Below are 20,559 nucleotides of genomic sequence, written 5' to 3' on the forward strand. Positions count from 1 at the left end.
GAAAAAAAGTATGTGCAGTACTATATTTTCCTTTAGTTAAACTTATTGGAAAATGTTTGTGAGAAGCTTGACTACTTCTTCTCATGTACTTCATGCGGCTGTTAAAATAGGAAAAAAAAAAAAGATAGGAAAATGAGGTTGAGATCATCATAGAAACTCATCAGTATCTTAAGTAAGGGAGTTTAGAATTAAACATTTAATTTTTGACAAGTCTATGTTATGTCAGTGTAAAAGATATTTACACAATAAGCCATATATAAGGTTACTAGATGGAAGGGCGCCCATGTTGTGCACGAGCTCAACATTCAAATTTCGTGTCATATATGAATTATGTAGAATCAGTGCAATTTTTTTTTTTTGGCAATATAAGGAGAACTGAAAAGAATAACAAAAATATTAAGATATGTTTACATCAAAGTATGCTTCAGTCAGTCATTCTATCGGCTATCAACTTCAGTTAGAGTAGTTAGTATTATGCACTTGAAAACTTCACTTTATTTGGTGCGATTATAAATATAAAGCTTGTTACACTCAAATTTTCTCATATACTTTGTTTCATGAAATTTGTTAATATTTTAAGAAGATTTGCATGCAAATCAAAGAGACTTCTTTCCTTACTATTTGAGACATTAGAATAATAGAAATTACTAATTATACCATTAAGCATAAGTTGATAACATGAAAAATGTAGCGAACGACCAGCTATAATCGATTAAATTTTGATTTGGTTAATCTAAGTTTGCAAATATTAATTTTCCGTACATAAATTCTACTAAAACATACTTATTCTCTCTGTCAAAGTTTGATTTGATTAACTTTAAAGCTAATCAAACTTACATCAGTCCATATATTTGAACTTAGGCTGAAATGTTTAAAATGGCACAAAGTATGCCCATATGCAGTAACCTACTATATAGAGTGGATATTTTATTATTTCTAAATTTTTGTAAAATTTCTAATAATTTAATCAGCAAATTATTTAAAATTTAGTAATGGATATGGTCTTTTTTCTATTTTTAAATTTTTAGTGATCATTTTAATTTTTTTTTTACTATCTAAAATTTTATATAGGTCTAATTAATATTTCCAGTTCTACTCTCCGTAAGCAACGATAATATAATTCCAATTAGCAAAATTGAATACTAATTAAGTTTGATCTCACGTTAATAAGAGGACATGACAATTTTATTTCTATGATATATACATGGGAAAGAAACAGTGGACTGTTGTGTCGTGTGGGGAAAGAGTGTGGTGACATGGAATGACATAAGCAGAGGGTACTTTAGTCCAGACACTCAAAACTATATATAACAGCTACAGACCCAGGTTAAATGTCACTAGTTCAGACCCGGAGATCAAACTTAATTGCGTGTTTATTATTGGAACTAGTGACACTTAACCCGGGCTTAAATCGATATTAAAAATTAAATTTGTAGACATTTTAAAAAAAAATTCATGCTCTTACTTCTTTAGTTTGGTAGTATTAGTTTGACACTCTCTAAGGAATTCTAAAATATTAAAGTACAAAAAGTTATCTAAATGTTAAAGAAAAATGTTTTTCTTAGTTTTAATATTAGATTTTAAAAAAATCAAACAAATGAAAGCTTTTCTAATTTTTGTTTTACTGAAACTTTTTGGGATTATAGTCTCCAATGATCAAATTTGCTTTTCATATGTTAAATTAATTTCATTTGTATCTCTGAATTGAACCCGTATTAGCTAACTTACTTTTTGGGGAAAAAACACAATATTCAATTAATGTCAAAAATATATAAATAATTAAAAGTCTGCGTATTGCAAGATACTTTTGTAGACATTCTTTCAAATTAAACCATATAAAAAAAGAAACTAAACAGTGAATGAATTTAAATTTTTCTTATTCTATGCTTTCTTCTTCCTTCCAAAAGATGCATGTTAAAAAATACGAGTAACATTTTTTCCTCTTTCTATTGTTTTCTTCAAAGATTTGATAATATATAAGAAAAGAATGTTTTATAGTTCCTTTTTTAATATAGTAATATATTAGGTAAATTTTGTGTTAAAAGTGTGCGTATGTAAAATTTGACTAAACTTCGGAATTCATTTTCGATTGAGATAAGTTATTTGAGTTTATTCTTTTAATCTAAGGCTTAATCTTATCGTAAGTGAAATCTTTGTTAATTACTTTTGTTTGCAAGCACGTACGACGCAAAATTATACGAAAAAATAAAAGAAATACTATACGTTTAATCGGACGAATACAAGTTTAAAATAGAAAGTGATAAATGGTAAATAACATAATAAATAATAAATAATATTATAAAAATAATATTTTAATTCAATAACTAAGCCTATATTATGTGTCTATAATAAATTCTTGAGAAAAATATAATTGGAAAAAGTTTAATACTAATATTTTCACATAAAAGAAAGACTCAAATATGTATGAGTGTGCTTTGTGGGGCCCACCATCACTTTTTCTATGACATCATCATTTTTAGCGGTATGGAAAAAGTCTTTAACGTTCTTCAAATTTATCAAAATGTGTGAGGAATTATAAAGTCATTAAAACTTTAATTAAGGGTAAAAAGAGACAAGAAAATTCATGTGAATGACTAAAAATTTGTGATCCTCTCTTGTATATAGTAGTAAATTATATGCAGCTTACACTGACATTGATAGTATCATGGCTCCAAGAAAATAGAGGAAACCCATAGATATGCATTTACAAAGACGCAAAGGTGGTTAAGAGGAAACATCCATGAAGTGAGTAGACAAAACTTCATCGACTAAATTACGCGGTACATAAGAATACAGAACTACTATATAATAGGGAATTAGTACTTCACACCAAAACAAATTCAAAACACAGTCAATCCTCTTCATTAGTTGTTCGATTTTTTGTTGTTCATCATACTGTTATTACTCCTATTATACATATTTTCATCCAAACTACAAAGCAGTTCAACATGTTTCAAGAAAACATGCATTACCTTTGCATGAATATTGCAAATGATTTCCCAGCAGAAGTTGAAATCTCCAACAAAAAAAGATGGCACTTCGCTTTTGTTGCTATCTATTGTTCGAGAGCTTTCAAAAATAAGGCCAGCACTAAGGTATCACCTCTCCTTGTGTCATCTTATAGCCATGGAGCTGACTACAATCCAAAAAAGGTCCGTGTATCGACAGATACAATCGCCATTGATGTTGTTCAAGAACACCCTTTATTCTCAGGCATTGATCAGTCAAGTCTAGCTAAGCTTGTCAAAGATAAAAGTGTTGACAAGCTTGCTAACCTTGGAGGTGTACATGGTGTTGCTGCTTCTCTCAAAAGTGACACGACTAATGGAATAAACGGAGATCCAGAAGACGTTGCATGTAGACATGAAGCTTTTGGAACCAACACGTATCGTAAGCCACCTACTAAAAGCTTCTTCTTCTTTGTATGGGAATCATTCAAAGATCCCACCATCATTATACTTCTGTTCTGTGCTGCTCTGTCTCTTGGATTTGGAATGAAGGAGCATGGACTGAAAGAGGGATGGTATGATGGAGGGAGTATTTTCGTGGCTGTGTTTCTTGTCATCGCTGTTTCGTCTATTAGTAATTTTAGACAAAACAGACAATTCGATAAGCTTTCCAAAGTGAGCAAAAATATTCCAGTAGAAGCTGTTAGAAAGGGGAGGCGCCAACAGATATCCATATTCGAAATTGTGGTTGGAGATGTCATTTACTTGAAGATTGGAGATCAAGTCCCTGCTGATGGGATTTTGTTAGAAGGTCACTCTTTGCAAGTGGATGAATCTAGCATAACAGGTGAAAGCGATCATGTTGAGATTAACCTAAGCCAATATCCATTCTTGATTTCTGGCACTAAGGTTGCTGATGGATATGGCATGATGCTTGTGACCTCGGTTGGCATGAACACGACCTGGGGTGAAATGATGAGTGAAATTAGCAGGGATTCCAACGAGCAAACACCTCTCCAAGAACGACTCAACAAGCTTACTTCATCGATTGGTAAAGTTGGATTGCTAGTTGCTTTCTTAGTTCTTGTTGTCCTATTGGTAAGATACTTTACCGGGACCACAGAAGATGAGAATGGGAACAAAGAATTCAACGGCAACAAGACATCATCGAATAATGTCATCAATGCTGTGGTGGGAATCGTCGCTGCTGCTGTTACCATTGTTGTTGTCGCGATTCCTGAAGGATTGCCTTTAGCTGTTACACTTACTCTGGCTTATTCAATGAAGCGAATGATGGCTGATCAGGCAATGGTGAGGAAGCTCTCCGCTTGTGAGACTATGGGCTCTGCCACCACCATTTGTACTGACAAAACAGGTACTCTCACATTAAATAAGATGACTGTGACAAAGTTTTTCTTAGGCAAAGAGCACATGAAGGCGGAAAGTCACACAACAATTTCAGCAAAAGTTCTTGAACTATTCCATTTAGGGGTTGGATTAAACACTACAGGTAGTGTTTTCAAGTCCTCCGAACCATGTTCCAGCTTTGAGTTCTCAGGCAGCCCAACTGAAAAAGCAATTCTTTCGTGGGCTGTTATGGAACTGAACATGGATATGGATCAAGTCAAAAGAAATTTCAACATTCTTCACGTGGAAGCTTTCAATTCGGAGAAAAAGAAGAGCGGTGTCCTGATCAAGAACATTACTAATGGCACAATTCATGCCCATTGGAAAGGTGCAGCTGAAATGATTTCAAAAATGTGCTCCCACTACTATGATCTAGAAGGGAACATAAAAACTCTTGAGGAATCAGATAAAGAAGAATGTGATAGGATAATTGAAGGAATGGCTGCCAGTAGCCTTCGATGTATTGCATTCACACACAAGCAAGTGCCTAAAGCTGAACAAATGCATGGAAATGTTCCAGACAACTCATTCATTCTTTTGGGCTTTGTCGGCCTAAAAGATCCATGTCGTCCTGGCGTGAAGAAAGCTGTGGAATATTGCCAAAATGCTGGTGTGAATATCAAGATGATCACTGGTGACAATGTGTTCACAGCAAAAGCCATAGCAACACAATGTGGGATTCTTCATCTTAATCAGGAAGTAGATGACAAAGCTGTGATAGAAGGTGAAGAGTTTCGCAACCTAAGAGATGAAGTACGGATGGAGAGAGTGGAGAAGATTCGTGTGATGGCAAGATCTTCCCCTTTTGACAAACTTCTAATGGTGCAGTGCTTGAGAAAGAAAGGTCATGTGGTCGCGGTCACAGGTGATGGCACGAATGATGCGCCAGCTCTAAAGGAAGCAGATATAGGACTTTCTATGGGGATTCAGGGCACTGAAGTAGCTAAAGAGAGTTCAGATATTGTCATCTTGGATGATAATTTTGCTTCAGTTGCCACAGTTCTGAAATGGGGAAGATGTGTCTATAACAACATCCAGAAATTCATCCAATTTCAGCTCACGGTAAATGTGGCCGCGCTCGTGATCAATTTTGTGGCAGCTGTTTCAGCAGGTGAGGTACCACTCACAGCAGTACAGTTGCTATGGGTAAATTTGATCATGGATACATTAGGGGCACTAGCACTTGCAACAGAGAAGCCAACTAAGGAACTCATGAAGAAGAAACCGGTTGGTAGGACTGAGCCACTTATCACCAACGTTATGTGGAGGAATCTAATGGCTCAGGCCTTATATCAGATCGTTGTTTTGTTGACCTTACAATTCAAAGGCGAATCGATCTTTGGTATCAACGAAAGGGTGAACGATACATTGATCTTCAACACGTTTGTTCTTTGCCAAGTGTTCAATGAATTCAATGCGCGAAGCCTGGAGAAGAAGAACGTCTTTGAGGGAATACACAAGAACAAGTTGTTTGTGGCAATCATTGGAATAACTTTGGTTCTCCAAGTGGTGATAGTGGAGTTTCTAAAGAAGTTTGCAAATACAGAGAGGTTGAATTGGGGTCAATGGGGTATCTGCATTGGATTTGCAGCTGCATCTTGGCCAATTGGTTGGGTTGTCAAGTGCATAGCTGTCCCAGAGAGACCAATTTTCAGTTATCTCAGGTTGAATTACTTCAGAGCCTTGTTTAAATGAGTAGATTTAGGTGGTTACTATATGTTTTGATGAACTAGTTAGTTCCAATAGTATTAGTATAAGGAGTAGCTGATTTAATTAATTGATTGATGTTGCATTCCGTTATTTCATCATCACTTGTATTTTTCTGTGTTGTGTTTTAAAATAAGGATTTATATGGAATACTCAACTACGATTACAAGATGACTCAGAAAGTTCCAATAAGCCTACACGTTCCTTCACATTCTGGTTGCACATTGTTAAATATAGTATCGGGCTTTAATTATTTTCAATCAATTAAAATCTTAGGAGTACTAGTTTATTCATGATGGTAGACGCAACACACCGTAGCTGATAATATACTCAAAGCTGTGAAGCTTTAGACTGACATTTACTATTTCCCAGCTTTGCTTGTGCGGTTTGCAATTCTAGTTGGTTCCACCCATACCTAACCTTAACAAATGAACTATGAAGGGGTCAGTCAAATGATTCGGTTTCCATTCGCTTTCCCCCCTCATAGTCCATCGATGGGCATGGAGTGTTTGCCTATTCATCTGAAATGTTCTTGACAACCTAACGGTTCTTTGGTCTACGCTCGCAATCTGATGCAGCAAGAGTTAAGCAACTGAATTTTAAGAGTAACTTCTTTTTGGAAGATTGAATAATACTGGTACTAGGAGGAAGGAAAAAAAATTCCATTTCTGAAGTACTTGGAGGAACTCAGGGAACCAGCAAGTCTAATATTATGATGTAATAATGTAATACTATGCTAGCATCTTTAGAGTGGTCTTAGGTGTAAATGTTGTTTGGCTATGGTAATCTTTCTTGGTTTACCAAAAAAAAAATAAAAAAAATATGCTTAAATGAAGTGGTTTAATTGCATCTGTCGTCTTCATTATGTTATGTCTTCTAGGGGCAAAGCTAAAATACTAATAAATTAGGATTTACGTGAACTCAATAGCTTTTGCCGATATAATATTATGCATTAAGAAATTGATTAAATATCTTTAGATATTAGACTCTGGACCCGATTATTATAGTATATTAATTTTTTTTTGGACAATATATTAATTTCAAGTTGCTGTGGAAATCCAAATATTTCAAATCTTGAATCCATCTCTAATGTCTTTGTTTTTAGTGTCATGCTTGTGGAAAAAAATAACTTTGCTTGTGTGTATTCCACCTCCTACAAGTAATAAATCAATCCAAAAATACACAAACTAATTTTTCACAATTCACATCACATTATAAAATTCAAAAGCCACAAAACTTGTTTTCAGCTTGATTCAGAGCTAGAAAATTTGAAAATGTGTAATATTAGAAGGGAGAAGACCTCCCTGTTCCATTTTAGCAATATAAACTGATGCAATGCAGCTATTCACAATACTCGCTTCTCCTATATCGGCAAATCAAACACGAGCAAAGCTCTCCTATCTTAAAATATACATACATGCTGTGATCATGCCTAAAACACAGTTAACACATAATTTTTCAAAAATTCAAATTAACTAGTTAAGCTTCTTGAATTCCAAGCATAGTAGAATAGTTACTCAGAAAATCGAAAATATTGTGAAAATGTTTTTTGGTGATATTTTGTCATTTTCATTTGGCGAAATACTCTAATATATGTATTATACATTTCTTAAATATTAATTATGTCTATTTGAAAATCAATTTACACAAAAAGGTAAGGGTTTTAATCAAATACGCAATTCAATTGTCAATTTAGCATATTTTACTTTATTAAAGTCAAGAAGCTTAATTAATTGATTGAATGATTATTTCATCTCAATTTTACTTAAATTTAGCTAGGTATTGAAATTGGTTTGATTTTGCAAAGTATTGAATTTCAATTTTTAGCAATTTGGATTAGTCTAAAGATTGGCTACAATTTAAATACAAGAGGCTACTTTGAATCCCAAATTTTGGCCATCCGCTAAATCTTAAAGGGAAATATCCCAAATGCTTCAGCCCAATTCCTGTCCGCCCCGGCCCATTTTCTTTAAACACGCCCAAAGGCCCCTTAATCCAAATAAATCAAAGGAAAAATTACTTATTATAGCTACTTTTACTACCTATTTAATGTTAATAACTACCTTTTGTTAAAATTAATAATGATAGCTATTTAATTTTCTAAATTACCCATTATAGATACAACAGTAACTTTCACTTATCAGTTCTCAAATACACCGTAAATAAAGGTAAACACTATCTCAACCTCCCATTTTTTGAAACGCACGTAATATACGTTAGTTTCTCTCTCCCATTCCATTAATTTTAGCCTTTTTTTCTCATCAGAATCTATCCATTAACATCAAGCACGATTCCACTACATTTATTGTGCCGAGATTCGTGGGTGGCTATGTATTTGTGTAAGTTTTTCATTTTTTTGTGTATTTTAGTCAACTTAATTCTATATTCTTGACTGTTTTAAAAAATTATAACTTTCAATGCTTAGGGTTTCCCATTTTGAGTAGTGAAAAACTTCAATTAATTGCGGATGAAAGCACATCTGGTAGGGTTACAAGAGGTATCCAACATACTCTTCAAAATTTAGATTCCCCCTCTTTTGATTTGGGTATTTCTCAGCAACAACTTGATGTTGATGCAGCTTCTGCTGAGAAATTTGTTGCTGAAAGGAGATCTAAGAAAATCCATGATCCTTCCAGAATTAGAAATCCTTCAATTGTTAATTTGGAAAAAAATTGATTTTGATACTGCCACAAAGAGGAGAAAAACATCCGATGTTGCTTATAGTAGCAAAGGGGAAAATGTTGTAGAGACAGATGCCGGAGAATGACAATTAACTTGTTTATACTTTCATGCCTATCTGATACGATACGCATATTCTCTCTGATTCCATATGATTCTTTGAAACGCTTAAAAAATCACGTCCATGATCTGTCATTCTCAAAATCAATCACACCATATGCTAAGGGAAGTATATTGCCTGGAGATACAGTTAAGAAGAAAAAAAATATAATACATTTTGTATTTGTCCAAAACATATAAAATATACATTAACATAACAAATTAATATGTATATTTTTGACATACCTGCACCGTCTAATGTGCTTGTCGAGACAAAAGTTTCATTGTATGGTGTTTTTAAGTGGCTTCCATCCACCACCACAATTGGCCGACAATAATCAAAGCCTTTGATAAATGCATATATGTCACGACCCGACTAGGGGCCGTGACGAGTACCCGATACTTGTACCGAGCACCCCTTATCTATCGTATTACCTGTACCTCTTAGCAAGCCGTGTAAACCGAGCCATTTTTTTTTCCTTGAACATAAACTAATAAACTCCGTTATTACCTTGTACAACAATATTAACATGCCAAAACACTATACATATATCTGTACCTGACTGACTGTACGTATCTGTCTACGAGCCTCTAGACATAGTACACTTATACATAGAAAGGGTCGGGGTGCTACCAAGCCCGAATGTATATGCATAAAATAGTACCGCTGGAGTGAGGCTCCGGAACAACTGGAGCGCTGTCAAGTGCGGCTGGTAGAGCTTCTAAGGATCACGTCCACCTGTCTGCTGACCTGCGCGGCATGAAACGCAGCGTCCACAAGAAGGGACGTCAGTACGAATAGTGTACCGAGTATGTAAGGCATGGAAGACAATGCAAGCAATAACATAGAGTGCGATTAATAATATCATGGAGTCACAGGACATATAACGAGGCAAGAAAGTAACCTGTACATAGGAAGACCCCTTTTTGGGCGGCTATCATGCATGGCTTGTCTTTCCCTTTTAAAAACGTTTCCCCTCCATGAACGTAGAAAATAGAACTTATATTATGTCGTATCTTGTCGTATCGTGTCCTATCGTGCCCTATCGTATCCTATCGTGGCATATCAGGTCGTATCCTATCGTGGCATATCAGGTCGTATCCTATCGTGTCTTATCATGGCATATTATATCGTGTAATGTCATGTCTTACTACAGCATGTCGTATCGTGTTATATCATGTCAATGTCATAGTATAGTGTGTCATAGTGTATCATGCCATAGCGTAACTTGTCATATCATAGCATAGCTTATCATATCATAGCATAGCTTGTCGTAGCGTATCATATCATGGCATAGCGTATCATAGCGTATCATATCATAGCTTAGCTTTCCGTTGAAAATCTTTTCTTGTTCATATATATATAAAAATAGAACATGTCATATTGCCGAGGCGTCGGCAGCCGATCCATTTAGCCATAAATACACATCCCGCGTCCGGGCATCCCGCGTCCGGGACGATATCATGTCATGTAATGCCGACTGATCAGGTGGATATGCGTGTATAACGCTCTGCCCTTATTCCCATCTTCCCCGTATACATATGCATACATCATGTACATATATCAGCGTCTATAGCGCTCTGAATCTTTTATCATATACATATACTGGTATCATGTACGTATATCAGTGACTATAGCGCTCTGGATCTTTTATCATACACATATACGTGTATCATATACATATATCAGCGTCTATAGCGCTCTGGATCTTTCATCGTATACATATACGTATATCATGTACATATTTTATAAACATATATATATCTTATATACATATACATGTCTTATATACTTTTACATATCTTATATACATATACATATTTTATATCCATATACATATTTCCATTAGAATGGTACAGTACTTATCGTTTGATAATCGGAACGAGGATCAAAAGTTTCCTTTGGATTCTACTCCCAAAATAAGTCAAACGGAGCAATAGGGAAAATCCGGGAACAATGGGCCCACCTCGGGTCAAATGAGGCGGCGTACCAAATTTACGCACATTATATTTCATGACGTCCCTTGTGAGGGTTTTAAGGTAGTCGGGTCATATTTATGCCAGTTCTAGATGTTTAGGAAGTTTCTCCAATATTTTACACAATCTCTAATTCAATTCTACTGAATGAAAAAGGGGACACTTTAAGTGCGGATTCCGGGAAATAGAGTTGTCCCCGAGGCTCGTACCCAACTTATTACGTTTAAGACATGCCATAGAAGGAAGGGTGAAGCCTTACATACCTTTTCCGCTTCATTCACGTCTCCAAAATCAAGTTTCAAGTTCGCCAAAATCTACAATTTGGTCACAATTACCAAATGTTAATTGTAAGGCTTTAAGATTTCAATCTTAACCAATACTTGTCTACAAAAATTTGGGCAGCATCTCCCCTATAAATACACCATCCCCAAAATTCAACTTAGCCAATTTTTTATCAACAACAATCCGGGAATTCAACCCGGCCAAACTATCAACACAATGACAACAACCATGACTACAAAACACAATATAACACAACTAGTCTTCTTTCCAACATAATGCAATAGCTTTCATTCCAACTTCACATTTCCAAACCAATCTCAATGTTTTTACATTCATTACTAATCAAGATCATTACAATATAATTCGGAAGCATTTCATATCGTTTCTACCAAATATTCACAAGATATACAAAATATACAAACTTTCCACCAAAACCATAATCCATCCAAAACTTCTAATCTTCAATCTACATATTCATAACATATTTCCATCTTCCAATTTCATCAACCATAATCATAATTTGCACCTTAATAATTTCATTTTCATAATTACATAAATCTACCATAAAATCACAAAACTTCTCATAACCACTTAACAACCAATCTTTCATGCCAATATGGACTATTATCCTTCCAAATTCACCAACTAACATAATAATTCACATTTAAAACTCCACTTCTATAATTACATAAAAACTTCATTAAAATCACATAATTTCCTATAACTATTTCCAATAATTTTCCATGCCAACTTGAACCATTTTCTTCCATTTCCAATATAAATTTCACCATAACCACAACTAGAATACAACATAAAATTCAACTCATACTATTTATACAACAATATACATATATGTCCACTTACATATATGCACACCCACTTTGTAAACTTCCATATTTCCATAAATTCTACTCATTTCTACATACTACAACATAAACCAACCTTCATAACATAATAAAAAGGGATTAATTCTTACCTTTTTCTACAATCTTTTTCACTTGACCAAGTTGTCAACTTGAAGAAACAAGTGCTCTTTCTTCCAAAATAATTACACCAAGTTGTAAAGGACCCTTGAATTAGTAGAAATACCACAAGAAAATAATTTTTGGAGAAAGATTTCAAAGGGCAAAAATTTGCAAGCTATGGCCGTATGGCCTTTAAGCTTTTGTTCTTCTTTTTGTTGTTTTTCTCTTTCTCAAATTTTCTTGAAGTTTCTAAGACTAATGATCCCTTCTAGTCTTATTTATCACATGAAAAATTAATTAAGTGACATGGGTTGGGCCAGGTATGGCCGGCCACCCTCACTTTTGGGCCTAAATTCGTTTTCTATTTTTTTTGGGCCAACTCGGTTGATCCCGAGTTGGGCCTAGCCCACTGACCTTTCGACCTTAAAACGTCCATATCTCCTTGTACCGACGTCACCTGAGAACCCACGACCTATGGTTGGAAAGCTAATTCAATTATCTACAACTTCTATTTCTTGGTATTTTTCCAAATTCCAAACTTATAATACCGTTTTTGCCCCTAAAAGTCAGATCACCCGAAAACGTTTTCTTAAAAATATTCGTTTGGAGGACTTCCACTTTGATTTGGCCCAAGGGTCCTTCTTGAGTTGTGTTTAACTTCACATATGTGATTCATATGACTTTTCAGATGTCCAAAAAAAATCTCGATGTGTGGGCCCCACCTCAGCTTACAAATAATCCGATGTAAAAAAAAATACGGGATATAACAATATAGTGCTATAAAAACATACAAAAAATCATTTTCGCGGGTTTTATGCATTCAGATATGTGAACCCGGGTAAGTTTTATCCAAAATGTATAGATATTCAGGTAGTCTTTTATAAGAATCAGCCGGTTCACCCATTAAATCGTTCATCGCACTTTCTTTGGCCCGCCATGCAACCATGTATGACACATCCATTCCGAAATCATTTTTCACGTCCTCCGCAATGTCTTTAGGCGTATATTTCCTCTTATGATTTGATATTTTTGGTTTGACTATCCCACTTATCAATCGACTTGTAGCTTGGCATTGGGAATAAACCTTTTCCTTCAATGGACATGTATATTTATCTTGAAACTCCCTAACTCTAAACATTCCTGACTTACCAACACTTGACGCCCTGAATTTCCAATCACACTCTACTGATACGCACACAAGAGTGTAGCTACAACAAAAAAATAAAAGAAATAAAAAAAACACATTAATGTAAAATATATCAGTAATGTATTAATTCTTGTTTTATTAATACAAATAACAGATGAGTAACTTTACCATATGTAATTAAGTTAATCAAATGCAAACCAGACCAAATACATTATTTATGAATACAAATGCATACAAATCAGTATTGATTCTACTTTATAATAAACATACACATGCTGAGAAATACTTCCACTCGTGCAAATTAACAAACACATAATGTCACTGTTCAAATACATAACAACACACAGTTGCAAATACATAAACAAATGCACATTTGGTACCTTATTGCATTGATCCTTTCTGTCCGATAGTTGAACCTGTTCATAATTGCATAATTCACCATCACATATTTTAATGTATTTTTATCCTTGTATACTTGATTGACGGCAACTACTTTTTGGTTCTTGTCATCAATAACCATACCCTTGTTGTTTTCGAATAACAAATCAGCCTTTCCACAACTTGATGATGCAAAATCATGCTAACCAACTGTTTGATTCGTGTATCCGATTTGTAAATAATTACCTTCAACACAACTCTCATTTGATATACATATCTCAATGCTTCTATCAGTTGTAATGATACATAATGGTTACATCGGTAATGCTTTGTTCTCTTTCTTCAGTTCCACATACACCCTAACACCCATGTCATTGTGAATTTCCATTGGAATATAATCACCTTCAACCATGTATTTTATGCTTATGTTTTTCATTTTCATGTCCAAATTCAATTGTGTTGCAACTGTTTGTAACAATTCCTCATACGTCGAATATTCCTTGAAAGTCACAACATCGATTTTGTAATTGACGTATTTATTCTCGTCGTTCCAAATACCAGAGTGTCTAATCAACGATGAAATATTGGCCATTTTACAAAAATAAAATAAATTCCTTGAATCACTGTGTCAACATAAAACCTGTAATATGTATGCCCTACATAAGATTCACGTTCAAATTTGAATAATTTATACAAATTAGAATTACTCAATAATAATTCAAATATAACATACACATATTGAATTACACTTCAGAATACATAGTTTAGCATAAATTGAAACTGATATGAAAAATAGTTGAGAAATACATAGTTTAAATAGTTCAGAAATACATAGTTTAGACAGTGCATAAATACATAGTTTAGATATTTTAAAATACATAGTTTTGATAGTTCAGTTTAGATTGTTCATAAATACATGGGTTATAAATACATAACCTAGACGGTGCATTAAAAAAATAGATTGAATATTATAAAAATACATAGTTGAGATAGTTCAGTTTATATTTGTTCAGAAATACATGGTTTAGATATTGAATTACAGAAAATAAATACATAGTTTAGATCCATAAGACCGGCGGCGTGCTGTTATATCCTGTATTTTCGAACGTCGGATTATTTGTAAGCTGAGGTGGGGCCCACACGTCAAGATTTTTTTTTTTTGGGACATGTGAAAAGTTATATGAATCGTATATGTAAAGTTAAACACAACTCGTGAAGGGCCCTGGGGCCAAATCAAAGTGGAAGCCCTCCAAACGAATATTTTTAAGAAAACGTTTTCGGATGACCTGACTTGGAGGGGATAAATCGGCATTATAAGTTTGGAATTTGGGAAAATACCCAGAAATACAAGTTGTAGATAATTGAAATAGATTTCCAACGGTAGGTCGTGGGCCTATAGATGACATCAGGATAAGGAGATATGAATATTTTAAGGCAGAAAGGTCAAGCTGGGCAGTGAAATGGGCCCAACCCGATTCCAATTCGGGTCAGGCCCATTACCCACGCTTTTTAATGGAAAAATTCGGTTTCTCTCCCTCATTTTCAGACCAAGAAGACCTGGAAAAATCTAGAGAAAAAGAGAGAGGAGAGCCTAGAGAGAAAACCAAATTTTGACCAAAATCGGAGCCCCGAATCCCGAAGCCCATGAAGAGAAAAGTGTTCTACGTCGTGTTGCCTTCGATTTGAGCTAAAAATCAACTAAAAATAAGAGGGTGGACATGGTGGTTGTGCACTTAAGGTATGAATAAGGCTCTTTTTCATTGTTAACAAGTTTATTTAGAGTTTTAACGGATTAGAACGAAGAAAATGGCGTAAATGAATGTTTAACGAGTTGGATTAGCATTGAAAATGGTTGTTAAGTTGTTGTAGAAAAACATGCAAGTTTATTGTAACTTATGTAAATATGGAAATGAAAGTAGTAAGATGCAAATTATGATTGTCATTGATGAAGTTGGAAGATAGAAATATGTCATGAACATATATGCTAAAGATTAGAAGTTATGGGTGAAATATGACTTTGGTAGGAAGCTTGTATATTGTGTATACCTTATGAATATTTTGTGAAAACGATACGATATGCCTCCAAATTATGTTGTAATTAACTTGATAAGTGATGAATATGAAAATGGTAAGATTGGTTTGGAAGTGTAAGGTCGGAATGAAAGATATTGTGTTATGTCGGAAAGATGTCTAGTAATGCCATATTGCATATTTTGTAATACTTGTTGTTGTTATTGATGTTGTTGTTGGGTGCTGTGTTGATATATTAAGCCGAGCTAAGTCTCGGGGATGTTATATATACAGGGGAAATGCTGCCGAAATTTCGGTAGGCAAGTATGTAATAAGTTTGGATTCTTGAAAAGCTTGAAATTGACAATTGGTAAACATGACTATTTGTAGATTCTGGGCGAAGTTGGAAGTGAAGCTAAGCGAGCATAAGGCGCAATTGAGGTATGTAAAGCCTACCCCTTCATTCTTAGGCATGTTCTGAACATAATAGGCTCGGCCGCGAGCCTTAAATACGACTCCGTTCCTCGGAATTCGAGATGGAAATCTGCTCCAATTCCTTCAGTAAGATTGAATCACTTTTCTTATAACTTGTCTTTAAAGTGAACTTTTGTATCCAATTGTCCCAAACGGAGTCGGAATGCTTCCAAATGACTATGGATGACCTCATAAGGTCTATTATCAGTAATTTACGTATGTCGCCTCAAGTTGGTCCGAGGTGGGCCCACAAGGCCCCGACACTTTTTGTATGACCTAAATTGCCCTATTTCTGTCCGTTTCTCACAGGCAACATCTGGACTATTATTCTGATCAAGATATGACTACTTTTTGTATCAATCTTACAAAATGGTTTTGACATCTGGAAATCTGATTCCGGTAATAATCTGTCGTGCCTTCCCAAGTAGGATATAGGCGCGTATTATGAACACTATCCGAATACTCTGATTTGACTCGCCGTTTGGCATACTTCAGTTTGATTGAGTCTGTATAATGATCTGTATGTATGTGGTTTCTCATTAATCTGTTCGTGGATGTCTCAATGCTTCCTTCACTGCGTCCCGGGCCAGGTTCTGTTATCGTGCATATTCCTCTGCATTGTTCACCGCGTCCCTCGGTGTGCGGGCCGGGATCTGTTTATATCTGTATGATATTATGATTTGTGTATGGGGATGGCGGCCAGGATGGCATATGATCTGATTCTGTCTGTCCATCGCGTCCCGTACTAAGAGGGTCGGGTTCTGTTACCGCGCCCCTCATGAGAGGGCCGAGATCTGTATGTATGTATGTATGTGCTATCAACATTTATATAAGCACATGACTCTGTATGACTCTGTATGACTCAGTGTGACTCTGCATGCATGATTCCGTCCGTCCGTTTGGATCATACTTCTGTCTGTCCGTATGGATTATGATTCTGTCTGTCCGTATGGACTATGATTCTGTCCGTCCGTTTGGACTATGATTCTATCTGTTCGTCTGGGTTATGATTACGTCCGGTACACCTCTGTCTGTCCGTTGGATTATGATTCCGTTCGCTATATTTCTGTGCTTCTGATTCAGACTATGATTATGTTGTTATATTTTCGCTTTACATACTCGGTACATTTTTCGTACTGACCCCCGGTTCTTCGGGGGCTGCGTTACATGCCCGCAGGTACAGACGCAGCGCACGATACGCCACCAATTTAGGATTTCTGTTCTGCTGTTCGGAGTGCTCCTTTGACCCGGAGCGTGTACTTTTGGTATATATCTTCTGTTATCTACCTATTTTGTATATTTGGTAACTTGGGGTACGGCGGGGCCCTATCCCGTCATCTGATTTTGTTATGTCTGTTAGAGGCCTGTAGACATGTTTGTGGGTTGTGGGTTGTCACTGTTCTGGTAGGTACGTGTGAGATTGCGACTTAAGTGACCCCGCTTACTATGATAGCCTTAGCGGCTTATGTATAAAGTTATGCATGTATGTATATATTGGTGCAATGCATTCTACAACCGTATGAATCTGTGTATGTCTAACATTGATTAGTTGGGTGGTACGCCAGCTCTATCAGATAGGTACGTATGGGTGCCCAGTTAGGACACCAATCGCGGCCCACGGGGTTGGGTCGTGACACGTGCAATTTACGTATATCTACCGACCGCCTCATCACACTGGCATGAATGTTATTAATGAAAACTTCGACAAGTTATTGGAACGTGTAAAAGAGAAAACATATTAGAATATAACATACACATATTGTTACACTTCAGAAATACTTAGTTTAGCATAAATTGCTACTGGTATGAAACGTAGTTGAGAAAAACATAGTTTAGCGTCAGAAAAATAAAAGATATGAACTGGATCCTTTTTTTTGGATTCCTAACCATTCATGTACATTAACATACTTTCAACCAAAATTTTCAAAAGCATTATTCATTCATTCACACGTTTACAATGAGATTACATTATTATTTTCGAATATCAGTGATGAAGATAGAAATAAAAAAAAAACAGAAGAATAAAACAACTTTGACATTATGATCCAAGAAAACAATTGAAATCGCATATTAAATACATATTGAATAGACCAAATTAGTGAAAACAAAAACGGTGTTTTTGCACGAATTATCTAATAATTGACGTGTTTGTGTTTGTTACTGTTTTTTCAGATGTGTTGAAGATTTAATTTGAAATTTGAATTTTTACGTTTTTGACTGTTGAAGAATGAATGGAAGAAGAGAAACGTGTAAGGAAAGGGAATATTACAGCTAATTTTGTGTAAAGAATATATTGATTTCGCATTTAATATTACCACGATTAGAGGCTAAAATAAAGGAAGTTGTTCCCTTTTTTTACCGTATGCTCATGTGTTTGCTGACAACAAATACATCTGAAAACATACACAAATCAGCTGATTTGTAGCTACGAATTGTAATATTAAAAAGGGTAGTTACAAATGGTAGGAAGCTACAATAAGGTAGTCATTTGAGAAATTTTACCTAAATTAAAACTAAACGAACCCTAAGCCTGAGCAAAGAAACCGACTGATTCCCTTCACCACGCGAATCCCACGAGTTTCAGTTTCAAGTCCGTCCCACATCGATTGAAAAGCTAGAACTCTCTCCATTTTTTTTCTGGATATCACTCATAATCGAGTGGAAGCCCCATCTAAAATATCTGTATTGGTTTCTATGTAATCTTTCTTCAAAAAAATGATTTATCATTCTCTCCAAAACATGGTGCTATGTCGACGAGCTGTCTCACTGAAATGACTTGTTAAAAGGGTTATTTCGAAGCTTAATGAATCCATAGTTTTAAAGTCTTATCTTGAAATCCGTTTAAAGCACTTTGTATTTGGGTTTTGCTTGTTGAAGTATGTATAGTTAAGAGTTGTGAGCAGAATCTGTTTTTTTCTACATCCCAACACGATGAAGGATGGTTCGAATTCAGGCTTTATTTGTTTATGTTTGAGGTTTAGTCAAACACTACTTTATGATTTTGACAGTGAGCTGGAGAATGCTATACTAAGTTTGCTTTTTCCTTATTTGTTTAAATAAATATCCTCAGGCAGTCTCCTGTTGATGCATAATGCATCCTCCAAATTTCCGTTATAAAATTAGGTGACGACTCTAAAAAATATAAAATTCAATTAGAGCATCAACAATCTCGTAGTAATTTTTATGCACCAGCATAAAAGTGAATAACAACCACGTAAACATGAGCAAGGTTGTGAAATTGAAAGAATCAAAGACTCATATTGTCAAATTAGAATTGATATATCAAAAGCTAGCTCAAAAGGAGGAGAACGATTAAGCAAATCTCAACAAGGTTGTGAAATTGAAAGAATCAAAGACTCATATTGTCAAATTAGAATTGATATACCAAAAGCTAGCTCAAAAGGAGGAGAAGCCAGGGTTCTCGTCCATCATCCCCTCACATCCAGATCCGGACGTTCTTATATTTCCACCCTGCAACTGTCCGGAACCTGGGGGGGCACATCGGATCAGGAAGGGGATTGCACAAGCTATACAAGGAGCCCAGGTTCTCGTCCTTCACCAATGTGGAATACATTCCATTCATCACATATGGAGAACGAAATTTTCATCTAGAGCAAAATTAAAGCCTCCGGGTCTAAGGGGTACAAAATTTGGTACTATTGTCAGACTTATCATCAGGATTCATATAAGGAATGAAGTTTTATATAGCTGAATGTAAATATCTGAGAATCGATGGAATCTCAACTAGTTTAAGCTTCAGGTTCTGTAATAATTGTTGTGATTTTTATTGTTGTGGTTAGGATTAATTTCTAGATTAGTCCAACAGGGTCTTTTTACACCTTTTTCAGCTTAATTGCAACTCAATGCCTATTGGTAATCTTGTTTTTCAAAGTTCCTCATTGTACATGACCTAGTTCTGGAGCCTATTTTATAAACCAATCACCCCTTTTGGATTTATACGCCTATTGACCTATTTTGACAAGAATAACTTGATTTATCATTTCAGATTTAACTCGTGGAATCAAGTAAAAAAAGGTGGCATAATCAACATGTTCAAACTTGGATGGATTAGGTGGATACTAACAATGAAAGTTTGCCACCTCCATTTGTAACAACTTAAGATTAGATTTTAGAGTTTCGATATTTTTAAGGATTCCATTCTAGGTTAAAACATTTTTTGTTTTATACTTCAGAAATTTGGAACTCTAATTATGATGTATAAATAATAGGAATATTGTCAATCATAGTGATTAAGATTTCATTTGTACAGACTAGTATAGTTTGGTACAAAATGTTTTCTCTGGAAAAAAATTTGAAAATGTTTCAAAGAAAATAAGTGATTTCTTACTTATCTTTCAATGTTTGGGTATGTATTAATGGTCGATGATAAAATCTGCAATGAATCTATATTTTCGTCAAGTGTAAAGATAAGAACTGATATTCAACCTGAGGAAATATAACCGAATGTCTCTCAATCTTTAGGAAA

The 20,559-nt window shown here is 35.1% G+C and overlaps 1 protein-coding gene across 1 annotated transcript; it reads left to right on the plus strand.

Moving 5' to 3' along the window:
* The first annotated feature begins 2,850 nt into the window (after positions 1–2,850).
* Positions 2,851–6,265, plus strand: LOC132611038 (putative calcium-transporting ATPase 13, plasma membrane-type). The gene has a single exon (XM_060325454.1). The coding sequence runs from the start codon at positions 2,949–2,951 to the stop codon at positions 6,048–6,050; it is 3,102 nt and encodes a 1,033-aa protein (XP_060181437.1). The 5' UTR covers positions 2,851–2,948; the 3' UTR covers positions 6,051–6,265.
* Positions 6,266–20,559: the final 14,294 nt, after the last annotated feature.

This window comes from Lycium barbarum, chromosome 9 (assembly GCF_019175385.1).
Source record: "Lycium barbarum isolate Lr01 chromosome 9, ASM1917538v2, whole genome shotgun sequence".
NCBI classification, from domain to species: Eukaryota; Viridiplantae; Streptophyta; class Magnoliopsida; order Solanales; family Solanaceae; genus Lycium; species Lycium barbarum.

Excerpts from the sequence above, each read along its gene's own strand:
- LOC132611038 (XM_060325454.1), top strand. The coding sequence starts at position 2,949 with ATGTTTCAAGAAAACATGCATTACCTTTGCATGAATATTGCAAATGAT.